The sequence below is a fragment of the Podarcis cretensis genome (assembly GCF_951804945.1).
Source record: "Podarcis cretensis genome assembly, chromosome: 1".
NCBI classification, from domain to species: domain Eukaryota; kingdom Metazoa; phylum Chordata; class Lepidosauria; order Squamata; family Lacertidae; genus Podarcis; species Podarcis cretensis.
Window position 1 is genome coordinate 120,836,926 of NC_137170.1, and position 14,473 is coordinate 120,851,398.

General features: G+C 47.4%; 2 protein-coding genes across 4 annotated transcripts in view; both read right to left on the reverse strand.

Moving 5' to 3' along the window:
- The window catches only part of CYBRD1 (cytochrome b reductase 1), a 108,665-nt gene that overhangs the window by 40,670 nt on the left and 53,522 nt on the right, over positions 1–14,473 (reverse strand). The window lies entirely within an intron of this gene.
- The window catches only part of DCAF17 (DDB1 and CUL4 associated factor 17), a 33,028-nt gene that overhangs the window by 14,235 nt on the left and 4,320 nt on the right, over positions 1–14,473 (reverse strand). For all 3 annotated transcript variants that reach the window (XM_079979463.1, XM_079979464.1, XM_079979462.1), the window contains 6 exons: positions 14,036–14,139; positions 9,590–9,680; positions 7,326–7,462; positions 4,916–4,994; positions 3,974–4,063; positions 3,037–3,144 (listed from right to left, as the gene is read on the reverse strand). In XM_079979463.1, coding sequence (XP_079835589.1) covers positions 3,037–3,144; positions 3,974–4,063; positions 4,916–4,994; positions 7,326–7,462; positions 9,590–9,680; positions 14,036–14,139 — 609 coding nt within the window. The remainder of the gene's footprint in view (positions 1–3,036; positions 3,145–3,973; positions 4,064–4,915; positions 4,995–7,325; positions 7,463–9,589; positions 9,681–14,035; positions 14,140–14,473) is intronic.

Genomic DNA, 14,473 nt, shown 5'->3' on the forward strand with positions numbered 1-14,473 from the left:
TAAAGTTGCTGCACTGTTTTCTCATCTAAGGAAGTTTTAAGTCTGCTTGTTTTTAAGTTATTCCTTGTTTCTAAATCTGAGCTTCAACATTTATCTCTGGAAGCGTACACAAAAGGAGCAAGAACCTGAAGCCTAGAAGGGCCTCTCTGTTTGGTCCTCAGAACTCTCCCAGGCCTTGCCCCTCACTGGCTCTTCCTTTGCACCCACAGCGTTCTTGCCTGGCTGGAATGTGATCTTGAACTCTTGATGCCTCTCGCTTGCCTGAATCAGGGCAGTCCAACTTTTCAGACCATGTGGGCCATACAGTGGTACCTCGAGTTAAGTACTTAATTCATTCCAGAGGTCCGTAAGGTAAAGGTAAAGGTACCCCTGCCCGTACAGGCCAGTCTTGACAGACTCTGGGGTTGTGCGCCCATCTCACTCAAGAGGCCAGGGGCCAGCGCTGTCCGGAGACACTTCCGGGTCACGTGGCCAGCGTGACATCGCTGCTCTGGCGAGCCAGAGCCGCACACGGAAACGCCGTTTACCTTCCCGCTGGTAAGCGGTCCCTATTTATCTACTTGCACCCGGAGGTGCTTTCGAACTGCTAGGTTGGCAGGCGCTGGGACCGAGCAGCGGGTGCGCACCCCGCCGCAGGGATTCGAACCGCCGACCTTTCGATCGGCAAGCCCTAGGCGCTGAGGCTTTAACCCACAGTGCCACCTGCGTCCCATTCCAGAGGTCCGTACTTAACCTGAAACTGTTCTTAACCTGAAGCACCACTTTAGTTAATGGGGCCTCCTGCTGCTGCCGCGCCACCGGAGCACGATTTCTGTTCTCATCCTGAAGCAAAGTTCTTAACCTGAAGCACTATTTCTGGGTTAGCGGAGTCTGTAACCTGAAGCGTACATAACCTGAAGCGTATGTAACCCGAGGTACCACTGTACTTTGGCAGGGAACCCACAAGATGCACACTGCCTTGTTGGACAGGGGCAGAGGCGAGCAAAGCCAAAATTTGACACCCCACCTCCCCACCCTTTGTGCTGCCTTCCCAAAGCTGTGTAAGGGAGGCAGTGGCCTTTGGGAAGGAGTTGCAAGGCTCTGGTAGGGTCCTAGAGCCCTTCCACCTCCTTCCCAATGCAGGGAAAGCACTAACTAGGCTTTGGGAAGTAGGCAGAAGGACTCTAGGACACTGTCAGGGCCCTCACACCTCCTTCCCCAAGCCCAGTGCCTCACCTACCTGGCTTGGGGAAGGCTGGGGGGTGGAGAGAGTCAAATGTTGCCTCGAGGGCCACATGCAGGCCTTGGGCTGTGCGTTGGACCACCCTAGTCTGGATGAAGGACCATTCTAGTCTGGCTGGTTTTGCCTCAGGGTCCTGCCCACCTACCAGCATGAGGAAGGTTGCTCACAGAAGGAAATGTGGCTGACAAAGGTTTTGAGGCACTGCAAAATGTTATGGCTAGGATGATACTGCTCGCTCGCTTTTTGTTTTTTGAAATATACAAACATACAAAAATACATTTCATACAATCCTTAAAAATGTTCAAACATACCTACACTCAATGGCACAGATAATTCCTTTTCCCATCACCATCCACCACCCCTCACCCCACCTTTGTGTGAGACTTCCAATCTAAAAGTAAAGGTAAAGGTACCCCTGCCCATACGGGCCAGTCTTGCCAGACTCTGGGGTTGTGCGCCCATCTCACTTAAGAGGCCAGGGGCCAGCGCTGTCCGGAGACACTTCCGGGTCACGTGGCCAGCGTGACATCGCTGCTCTGGCCAGAGCCAGAGCCAGAGCCAGAGCCGCACACGGAAACGCAGTTTACCTTCCCGCTAGTAAGCGGTCCCTATTTATCTACTTGCACCCAGGGGTGCTTTCGAACTGCTAGGTTGGCAGGCGCTGGGACCAAACGACGGGAGCGCACCCCGCCGCAGGGATTCGAACCGCCGACCTTTCGATCGGCAAGCCCTAGGCGCTGAGGCTTTTACCCACAGCGCCACCTGCGTTACTTTCTTTCACACACCTTTAACCTAATTTCATGCTTCTTTTTCTATTACACATTGTTATCCATCTTATTTAGTATTCCAGTATTTAAAACGGAACTTGTTTATTCTAATAGGAGTTCTGATTTTTCAATATGGTTTTGCAAGTATCCTTTAAACACCTTCCAGTCCCTGTCTATCTTCTCTTTTGAGATCCTTCCAATTTCTCCCATTGTTTTGGATATATTGTAGTACAGTGGTGCCCCACAAGACGAATGCCTCGCAAGACGAAAAACCCGTTAGACGAAAGGGTTTTCCGTTTTGGAGGTGCTTCGCAAGACGAATTTCCCTATGGGCTTGCTTCGCAAGACAAAAATGTCTTGCGAGTTTTCCCGACTTTCCCCCCCTTTTTCTAAGCCGCTAAGCCGCTTATCCGCTAAGCAGCTAATAGCGCTAATCTGCTAATGGGCTTGCTTCGCAAGACGAAAAAACCGCTAGACGAAGAGACTCGCGGAACGGATTCTTTTCGTCTTGCGAGGCACCACTGTACTCCTATAATTTGGCAATGCAAATTCGTGAAGCGTTCCATATTTTTATTTTTGCTCGCTTGCTTTTTGGAACAATGGACCTCTCCAGCCAGGTGCCCTGCAAACGCCCCGTTGAACACCAAATGCCATTAGCCACATGACCAGTTGTCAGGGATGGCAGAAGCTGCACCCCAGCAATCTCTGAAGGGCATTGGGGTGGAAAAGTCCGATCTGGGGAGGCACATCTCTGCCACCCACAAAAAATAAGTTGACCTCGTTTTGTTTCCATTGTTGTTCTTTTCCCATACGCTTCTTTTGGAGTTCCGTGGAGAGCAAATTCCCTCTCTCTGTATGATTCAGGAACCAAGTTTATGCTGATGTGCAACAGGGGATATTTGTTACTGACTCATATCAATGCCTTTTTAACCTTTGCTTCTCCCCTCCTTCTGCTGCTTCTCCCCAACCTTAAGCATGTAAGCTACGTTACTCTAAAACAACTGCTGCATCGACGGCACTGTACTGATTCTGCTCGTGGTCCTTTACCTGCTCAGAGATAGCCGGGAAGCTGTACAGCCTGACAAGGCCAGAGCTGTGTGTCACAACCAGCAGGTTATGAGACAACGTGGCGTCTGTCATGCTGTTTCCAAAGATCTGGATTGAGCGGAAAGAAAATAAATGAAGAGATCAGTAGAGGCCTCCTACACTTGACAAAAATCACTAGCACTGGTTAGAAACTAGGACCTGGAGCCATACAGCGCGGTATATACCGTACTTTTCTGTGTATAAGACTAGTTTTGTTTACTAAAAAATAATGTTTTTAGTAAAGGGGGGTAGTCTTATACACGGGGGCAATCGCCCCCATTTTCTTAATTTTGAGTCCCCAAAAATTGGGGGCGTGTTATACACGGGGGCGTGTTATACAAGGGGAAATACAGTAAATTTAATAATAATAATAATAACAACAACAACAATAATAATAATAATAGTAATAGTAATAATAATAACGGCTTCTCAGGCTTTCTAAAACTAGCAATTTGTACCGATTGATGGCTTTACTTTCTGAGAACACTTGAAAAGAGGCCAGCTAACCCCTAGGATATTGGGACGCGGGTGGCGCTGTGGGTTAAACCACAGAGCCTAGGACTTGCTGATCAGAAGGTTGGCGGTTCGAATCCCCGCAATGGGGTGAGCTCCCGTTGCTCAGTCCCTGCTCCTGCCAACCTAGCAGTTCGAAAGCACGTCAAAGTGCAAGTAGATAAATAGGTAACGCTCCGGCGGGAAGGTAAACGGTGTTTCCATACGCTGCTCTGGTTCACCAGAAACGGCTTAGTCATGCTGGGCACATGACCCAGAAGCTGTATGCTGGCTCCCTCAGCCAATAAAGCGAGATGAGTGCCGCAACCCCAGAGTCGGTTACGACTGGACCTAATGGTCAGGGGTCCCTTTACCCTTTACCTAACCCCTAGGATAGCAGACTTACTTTTTTGTCAAGTTCTAGCATCCCGATGAACGAAAGCGGAAGAACTCTGAACACGGCAAGGAAGAAAAGCACAGACTGCTGGATGCCAGCCTAGGAAGGAACATTCCGGAAACAGTTATCACACTTCAGCTTGGGCATGATAGGACAGAGGTAGATACGAATGATCATCTTCTTCCTCAAGCACTTATGATGGTAGAATCTCTCGGGAGAGAGCAACAGGGATAACACTCTGAAAGCAGATGCACTAGGGGTGTGGATTGGCTTTCTGTACTTCCCAAATTAAGAGGTGAGTGGGGTGATCTGGATAAGATTGCCCAAGTTAGATTGAGCCATTAACAAGCAGTGTTAGAAACTGAGATATGAAAGCTAGGAGCTAAAGGGCACCTTAAACCCAGGTTATGGGCTCAACAACAGAATGTCTAGGCGCCCTTTTTTTATAACAAGGATACAAAGCTGAAAATGAAAGAACTGCAGCTAAAATATTAGGCTCATTTTTCACATGGTCTAGTCCTTCCCCTGCCCACCCCGATAGTCTTAAGAGGGTCTCTTCTCTGGACTTCAGAGAGTGGCTGGAAGTGCGGAGGCAGAAAAAGCTCTTCCTTTCCTTCCACTCTGCAGCCTTAATCTGAAATCTTAGGCGCAGTACCGCGCCCAGAGCTCAGAAACGGCTTGCGCTAAAGAAATTCCTTGTCGCAAAACGTGCCTGGAACAATGGGAGCTTCAAACGCTGCTCACAAGGCATCTCGAGTCAGATCAGGGACTCCCAAAATTCTGAGATACTTTATAGACTCAGAAGCCCCAAGTACCCTAGTCCTTTAAAGACACAGTAATCCCATAAGCAAAATCAGGGAGAAACAGTTCCTGAAGCTTCCTGTATAGCGTGACATGAGAAGCAGCCCAAAAGGTCTCCTATTGAAAGCAAATACTTTCCAGCCAACGTACCTGCCGTGCGGCCGCAGGGAGCTTCAGCTGAGCTGACTTGACAACCATGACCTCTTGAGGAACATCCCAACTTAGATATCTAGTGGTAAAAGGTAAACGGACCAAATAAAAGGTAAACGGACCAAAACAAAATGCCAAGGGTCCTACTCTCAACCAAAATTAAGTGCCATTTCTTTTCTGGGAAAGTGAACTGCTTTGTTTTCAACGCCCTTTAGAACAGTGTTTCCCAACCTTGGATCTCCAGCTGTTTTTGGACTACAACTCCCATGATCCCTAGCTAGCAAGATCAATGGTCAGGGATGATGGGAATTGTAGTCTGAAAAACAGCTGGAGAGCAATGGTTGGGAAACACTGCTTTAGAATATGGGGCCCGTGGCAAATCCCTCGCTGAGATGCTTTAAATACTTCACTCTCTCAGGACCTTCCTTCTACCAACAGTGGACAATGGCGCTCTGCTTGACCTCTGATGGGTTGTGTTTGTCAGGAGCTCATCCTACACTCAAGTAGGACCCTGGCAGAGACACATGCCCAACTGGCATGTACCCTCCCACGTGGTCGATCGTTCGGGAGCTTTAAAAGCTTTCTTCTGCCTGAACATCACAGTGACCAATGCCAACAGACATCGGAACACTTAGGGATCCGCAGAGTCTGCGCAGTTCGCATGACAGACCTCAGCAACTCAGCATTTTGGCTAATCTACTTTATTTACAGGGACGCGGGTGGCACTGTGGGTTAAACCACAGAGCCTAGGGCTTGCCGATCAGAAGGTCGGTGGTTTGAATCCCTGCGACAGGGTGAGCTCCCGTTGCTCGGTCCCTGTTCCTGCCAACCTAGCAGTTTGAAAGCATGTCAAAGTGCAAGTAGATAAATAGGTACCGCTCTGGTGGGAAGGTAAACGGTGTTTCCGTGGGCTGCTCTGGTTTGCCAGAAGCGGCTTAGTCATGCTGGCCACATGACCCAGAAGCTGTACGCTCGCTCCCTCGGCCAATAAAGCAAGATGAGCGCCGCAGCCCCAGAGTCGGTCATGACTGGACCTAATGGTCAGGGGTCCCTTTACCCTTTAACTTTACTTTATTTACATATAAGCACACACGGAGCACGGCAACATGGCTCCCTCTCTCTCTAGCATCAGTCAGCAAAGAGAAAAAGAACAAAGGACAATAGTCCCACTTCATGGAACACAGTAACACAAACATCCTGTCTCTGTCACTTCCCACATACTGTCATGTGATAGACAAAAATCCCATGACTGCAATCATGGAGCAGGAATTCTAACAGTGTTGCTGCGGTGCAAACACAGCAGAGGAGCCAACCTGAGGTTCATGCATTTCCACCACACTGACCTCGCCACCTCCTCACCCCTCCTGGAAGGCAGCAGTTGACTAGAGGGAGGGTGAGAGCTACCACCCCATCAAGCCATTCCCTGCTGCCCTTTTCCCATTCTGGAGTTACCAAAAAAAAGGATTGACCTATTTGGACAAAGGGAAGTAAGCAATGGCAGTCACTGTTAAACAACACCTATTATTTAAGAGGCTCTGTTGGTAATAAGCAAACCGTGAAGAAGCGGAAGCATTCTCTCCCCAGTAAGAAAGCGATATTAAAATCATTTTGGAATCAATCTTCCTTGGGACCCAAGCAGCTATCACCTCTTCCAGCTTCCACGAAAAGGCTGTGATTAAGGCAAAGGCCGGTCATAATCTGATAAAGGTTGGCGCTTCCGTCCTGAGTGCATGACTCAGAAATACAGACAATTATCAATTCCAGGGAGAGGTACTTTTGAGTTGTGAGGGAAATTTGGCTTTGTTTGCATTTCAATAAGAAACTAGCTAATCTGCACTAACCTGCAAATCGAAAGGCAGCCAACTTCTGAAATTCGCACCTCTCCAGAATGTACAAATGCAGTTCTCCAACCAAACAATACGTAAAGATTTGCATTATATTAGGGGCAAATATGTGTTAAAATGCATATATTAGCAAAAATAACAGACAAAAAAAAGCACGCAAGCATGCTTTTTGTATGCAGTTCTGTATATTAGTCAAATCTACAGCAAACAAATTGTCTTTTTAATGAGAAATTCATATTAAAACGCTGGCAAATTTTCATGGGATTTTTTTTTTAATGCAAATTGCTGCAGAAATGTGGAGAACTAAATTTAAAGCTGGAAAAATGATATACCAAGAGGTATATTCATCTATCCCTACTTGTGAGGCAATGTACTTTGGATTGTGCTGAGGTGAAGTCCTGCTGAGTTCAACGGCTCTTACTCGCTATTAAGTGGACACAGGATAGTGGCCTAGAGTAATAAGACCCACTAGGAGGGACTTGCTTTCAAGTAAGCATTCATAGGATTTCACTCTGTGCTGAGAAGTAACCCTCAAGCCATCTTATACTAAAGCCTACCTTCTTTACCTGAATTTGCAGTGGGAAGTAAGGTACACTTTTTCAAGTATTTCTCCCGTACTTGCAGAAAGGCGAAAGAGCCAGTTGTTTGCTGTCAGAACCAACAAGGAAGGTTTGTAGTCTGATGGAGTCGGCAGCACTTCACCCTGTGTTAAGAAACAGAGAATGTTCCTATGTTGTGTATTTTTGTGTTTTTTATATTGTAAACTGCCCTGTGATCCTCGAAGGGTGGTATAGAAATTAAATCATTATTAAGAATAGTAATGATAATACAGTGGTACCTCGGGTTACATACGCTTCAGGTTACAGACTCCGCTAACCCAGAAATAGTGCTTCAGGTTAAGAACTTTGCTTCAGGATAAGAACAGAAATCGTGCTCCTGCAGCGCGGCGGCAGCAGGAGGCCCCATTAGCTAAAGTGGTGCTTCAGGTTAAGAACGAATTAAGTACTTAACCTGAGGTACCACTGTAACTACAACCACGGGCAGCTCTTCCCCCATCTCTTTGTTGGAGTCTCAGCTCCTTATCTGTGAAGTGATTCTCAACCACGACAATGGGTTCACGTCCCAACCCCAAATAGTGAACCTATGTGAATACCAGAAGAAGAAGAAGAAGAAGAAGAAGAAGAAGAAGAAGAAGAGTAGTAGTTTGGACTTGATATCCCACCTTTCACTCCCTTTAAGGAGTCTCAAAGCGGCTAACATTCTCCTTTCCCTTCCTCCCCCACAACAAACACTCTGTGAGGTGAGTGGGGCTGAGAGACTTCAGAGAAGTGTGACTAGCCCAAGGTCACCCAGCAGCTGCATGTGGAGGAGCGGGGAAGCGAACCTGGTTCACCAGATTACAAGTCCACCGCTCTTAACCACTACACCACACTGGCTCTCCCATGGAGAAAATGCGAAGCGCTGAACTTAAGGCACCTCTGAACATTTGCTCTACACAATTTGGAGACTTGGTTCACCTCTGATAGGGATCCCAATGGGCTGTGCAATGTGTCCCTGTGGACAGAACACACAAGCAACACATTACACTCCACTTCTGGACTTGTAACATATGAGGCCCTTCACCCTCCAGCTGTTATGCGAATGGATATTTTGCCATCCTTTCAATCAGCGTTTGAAACTCCCATTGTTCCTGGCGCATTTTGCGACAGGGAGTTTCAGTAGCGCGAGCAGTTTCTGAGCTCTGGGCGCAGTACTGCGCCTAAGATTTCCGATTAAAACTGTAGAGTGGGAGGAAAGGAAGAGCTTTTTCTGCCTCCCCACTGCCAGCTACTCTCTGAAGACTGGAGAAGAGATCCTCTTAAGGATATTAGGGGAGTGGGGAGGGGAAGGAATAGACCTTGTAAAAAATGAACCTAATATTTTAGCTGCAGTTCATTCATTTTCAGCTTTGAATTCTTGTTATTAAAAAGTGCGCCTAGACATTCCATTGTTGCGCCCATAACCTAGGTTTAAGGTGCCTTTTAGCTCCTAGCTTTCATATCTCTGTTTCTAACACTGTTTCCAATATGGAATAATGCAACTGCAACATAGCATAACACAAGCACTTGCTAGTTACAGCAGCCTGGGGTGTGGAATTTCAGAACGTGCACCCTATTATGACTTGCAAACCCACCAGCTGCTTGCTTGAAAGGATTTCTTATAGTGTATTGAGGCTTCACAATCTTGTAAGGAAGCTTACAAAATGATGGGTTAAACCACAGAGCCTAGGACTTGCCGATCAGAAGGTCGGCAGTTCGAATCCCCGCGATGGGGTGAGCTCCCGTTGCTCGGTCCCAGCTCCTGCCAACCTAGCAGTTCGAAAGCACGTCAAAGTGCAAGTAGATAAATAGGTACCGCTCCGGCAGGAAGGTAAACGGTGTTTCCGTGCGCTGCTCTGATTCACCAGAAGCGGCTTAGTCATGCTGGGCACATGACCCGGAAGCTGTATGCCAGCTCCCTCGGCCAATAAAGCGAGATGAGCGCCGCAGCCCCAGAGTCGGTCACGACTGGACCTAATGGTCAGGGGTCCCTTTACCTTATAGTGTATTTGAACCTGATTACCGCAAGATGACTGTACACATGTAAATGCCTGAACAGACAGGAGCTGCCCACACTTTAAAAGATGCTGATTATTTTAGTCCCAAAAGGCGGCTCCCCAAAGATTATTTCATGTCTTGGACTGGAAAGAAGGAAGGAAAATAATAATATGCTAAAGATGACACAAGGGAGTCTGGTTCTTGTTTTTCTCAGCAAAGTTGTTTCGTTGGGGAAAAAAAAAAAGAAATCTTACCACTGGGCATTCCAATAACAAAGCATCTTCTATTTTTTCCGATCTAGGCCGCCTTGGCATTTGATAAATTATCCTCGGCTCCGGTGTGGTGCTGAGAAAGCGGGGGAGAAATTAGAGTATATTATTTCCCATGATTCAAAAAGTCTTTTTAGCTATTATTATAATTAACGATCAAGACTTTATACACATCGTACATATAAGTGCATGACGCCCCAGCCCCCAGAATCCTGGGAACTATAGTTCACCCCTTAAAGGTAAAGGTACCCCTGCCCGTACGGGCCAGTCTTGACAGACTCTGGGGTTGTGCGCCCATCTCACTTAAGAGGCCAGGGGCCAGCGCTGTCCGGAGACACTTCCGGGTCACGTGGCCAGCATGACATCGCTGCTCTGGCGAGCCAGAGTCGCACACGGAAACGCCGTTTACCTTCCCGCTGGTAAGCGGTCCCTATTTATCTACTTGCACCCGGAGGTGCTGGGACCGAGCAGCGGGAGCGCACCCCGCCGCGGGGATTCGAACCGCCGACCTTTCGATCGGCAAGTCCTAGGCGCTGAGGCTTTAACCCACAGCGCCACCTGCGTCCACCCCTTACAGAGCTACAATTCCCAGCACCCTTAGCAAAGACCATATCCTTCCTCTCCTCTCTTCTTCCTTCCCTTGTCCCTCCTACTGTCAGAGAAGGCAGGGGCCTGGGACTGCCTCTGGCAAAAGCTCTCCTGTTCTTGCCTGTCATCTCTGAGGTGCAAAGACACCATCAGGGCAAGACTTCTGGGAAGATGTCCATGGCTCACTCAGCAACATGAGCCAGGATGGTCCTCAAAAACCCAGTTGGGCTGGCTTACTGCACTTTGAAGTAATGCACGTTACCATCTAAGGAGCTCCTCTGTGTTAGAATTCCTGCTCCATGGTTGCAGTCATGGGATTGTTGTCTATCACATGACGGTATATGTTTTGACTCCACAGAGTGGGAAGTGACGAACACGGGATTTTGTGTTACTGTGTTCCGTGAAGTGGGACTATTGTCCTTTGTTTTTTTCTCTTTGCTGTCTGATGCTAGAGAGAGAGGGAGCCATGTTGCAGTGCTCCGTGTGTGTTTATATGTAAATGAAGTAGATTAGCCAAAATGCTGAGTTCCTGAGGTCTGTCACGCGAGTTGCAAAGACTCTGCGGATCCCTAAGTGTGCCGATGTCTGTTGGCATCGGTTGCTGTGATGTTCGGGCTGAATAAAGCTTTTGAAGCTCCTGAACGATTGACCAGGAGGGAGAGAACATGCCAGTCGGGCATGTGTCTCTGCCAGGGTCCTACTCGAGTGTAGGCTGAACTCCTAACACTCTGCAGGAAGATCATTAAGTTCAGAGCCTAAAATGAACAAGTTGCACCAATGTCAAGGAGAGGTGCATGTATATTGCAACATTTGGCTGCTGTGAACTTCTATCTGACCACTTCTATCTTCCCCGAATACCATAACCAAGATTATTTGATTTCTGTTGGATGCTATTTTTTAAACCTACTTAAGTGCCCATAAGGGACGCAGGTGGCGCTGTGGGTTAAAGCCTCAGCGCCTAGGGCTTGCCGATCGAAAGGTTGGCGGTTCGAATCCCTGCGGCGGGGTGCGCTCCCGCTGCTCGGTCCCAGCGCCTGCCAACCTAGCAGTTCGAAAGCACCTCCGGGTGCAAGTAGATAAATAGGGACCGCTTACCGGCGGGAAGGTAAACGGCGTTTCCGTGTGCGGCTCTGGCTCGCCAGAGCAGCGATGTCACGCTGGCCACGTGACCCGGAAGTGTCTCCGGACAGCGCTGGCCCCTGGCCTCTTAAGTGAGATGGGCGCACAACCCCAGAGTCTGTCAAGACTGGCCCGTACGGGCAGGGGTACCTTTACCTTTACCTTAAGTGCCCATAGGTGCTACAAATGCAGTGGTAGGGCAGTCTACAACTTAAAAACAACAACTAAGACAGGCAACCACTGGCGCCTTATCCCCCTTGAGGTCTGGCCGTGGCATGCACAAAATGTCTGAGCCCTTCTTTTCTCCCCTTAAAAGTAAGGTAAAAGGTAAAGGACCCCTGGATGGTTAAGTCCAGTCAAAGGCGACTATGGGGTTGCGGCGCTCATCTGGATTTCAGGCCGAGGGAGCCGGCGTTCATGCACAGACAGCTTCCTGGGCCATGTGGCCAGCATGACTAAACCGCTTCTGGTGCAACAGGACACTGTGACGGAAACCAGAGCGCACAGAAATGCCGTTTACCTTCCCGCTGCAGCGGTACCTATTTATCTGCTTGCACTGGCGTGCTTTCAAACTGCTAGGTTGGCAGGAGCTGGGGCAGAGCAACGGGAACTCACTCCATCGTGGGGATTCGAACCGCCCACCTTCTGATCAGCGAGCTCTCAGCGGTTTAGATCACAGCGCCACCTGCGCTGGAGGAGGAAGTTGCAAGAGCGACGCTCTTTCCGGGTTCCTCTTTCAGCTCCATGAGCCCTTCAATGTTCAGATTAATTCAACTGGATTTCACTTTTACACCCATTTTTTTCTTTTTGTCTCTCGGGGTGGCGCCAGCTTAAAAAAGGGTTGTGACTCCTGAACTGATATGACTGAGAGCAGCAACAACAGTAGCACAATGGTCATGTGTCCTACTTTGCTGAGGACAATCCTCTGCCTGAAAGAGTCTTCAGTTTGAAGGTCTCTCCGGCCTAAGTCCGATGAAAAGTTAAAGAACCAGAAACAGCAGTGAAGGAGCCTTTAAGCTGGCCTTCGACAATAAAAACTTGAGCAACAGACTGAGAGGTACACAGGTCACCCCGCTCATGATCTTTCCCGCTATGAAGAGGTGCACTGCATTTGTATTTGAATTCCAAATTTGTAACTATGGATATTTGTGCACATATGCAAATATTATGAAAATCTATCTCCTCGGTTGCCCTCTTTTTAAAATCAAAACATAAATGGCCACACTAGAGCTGAACTGGGAGCTCAGGGGACAAATATCCCACTTTACTAGACAGGCTATTCTTCCCGGTTACATTTTACCAAAGTCTTTATTTACAGATTTAACCAAAGCACTTCAGCAAACAGCCACAGAGCAAGATTAAAAAAACGACATAAAACGCACGACCACAATTACACCAACAATTACTCAAATTCTTGTTCAATTGTAAAACGACGGATGAAGCAGTATCAAAGTGATTTGGGATGCATAAATTGCACAGTAATAAAACAAACTTTCCACTACAAATGGAAACAGCGACAACTCCGTTTGTTCTTTTCTCCCAGCTTGCGTGGCAGCACGACTAATACATTCACTGAACTACAGGCAGCAACCCTTTTAGGTGTGGCCAAGTGACACGCTCCACTGATGGCAGGGGGCAGGAATGGAACCCCCGCTCAAAGTGTTCGCCGCCTGTATGCATATAGCAATGTGCGGGCATATGTATTCATGCAGTTATTTAAAAATCCATATGCTTAGGATTTAAACAACCACATGCATTTATTTTCTTAACATAAATCCTCTCCAGTTTGAAAAACAATTTTGACCTCGGATGTGAATGCAAAAATAAAGAGGTCTTATTTATTGTATTTATTTGTCGCTTACAAACAAAATATATTTTGTCTTAAAGTGACTTACACACACACACACATATGTGTGTGTGCGCGCGCGCACCCACGCGTGTGTATACACAGTGGACGCTCGGGTTGCGAACGTGATCTGTGCGGGATGCACGTCCGCAACCCGCAGTGTCCGCAACCTACAGCGGCATGTCTGCGCACACGCGGGTTGCAATCCGGCGCTTCTGCGCATGTGCAAAGTGCAATTTAGCGCTTCAGCGCATGCGCCGAAACCTGGAAGTAACCCATTCCGGTATTTCCAGGTTTCGGCAGTCTGCAACCCGAAAAAACGCAACTTGAAGTGTCTGTAACCTGAGGCATGACTGTGTGTGTGTGTGTGTGTGTGTAGACACACACACACACACACACACACACAGTGGTACCTCAGGTTACATACGCTTCAGGTTGCATACGCTTCAGGTTACAGACTCCGCTAACCCAGAAATAGTGCTTCAGATCAGGTTAAGAACTTTGCTTCAGGATAAGAACAGAAATCGGGCTCCAGTGGCGCGGCGGCCCCATTGGCTAAAGTGGTGCTTCAGGTTAAGAACAGTTTCAGGTTAAGAACGGACCTCCGGGACGAATTAAGTATTTAACCCGAGGTACCACTGTATATATATAAAACCATGGCACACTAGGGATTTGAACTTTGCTCTCCCCACTTCTAGTTCAAGGTTCAACACTCTAACCACTGCACCACATTGTCTCCCAAAAATACTGTGGTTCTTAAAATGAGATATTCCGTGCCACACTGCAATCCTCCGTTTTACAAATATTTATGCAGGAAAAAGCGTCGCAAGATGTAGGGGAAAAATCACTTCTAAATGTGTGTTTTTGAAATAAAATACCTGCTCACACAGCACCGATAATTGTCGAAATAAATCCTCCCACTTTGATAAGCAATTGGAGATGTGGAATGTGTTGTCCAAACGTTCCTGAATGTTGTACTTTCCTGAAATAAAGCACAGTGATCTGTTATAAAAAATGTGGTTTAGGAAACGTACCTGAAATGGCCCTACATTAATCATTTGTATTCATTTTGTAGTGAATGCAAAGCCTGTTTTCCGTATTAGGCAAAAGGATCCTAGGAAAGGAACTCTAGCAAACTGGTTTGTTTTTTAATGATTATATACTATTGTAAAAGATCAGAAAAACTGGGCTTTTGTGAATAAAAACACATTTTTGCATGTAAGAAAGAACATTATACTTCCTTGGTTTAATAAAATGTGAACTGTGCATGGCATTATTACATTTTTTGTATCAATTAAATACATTTTCACTGGCTT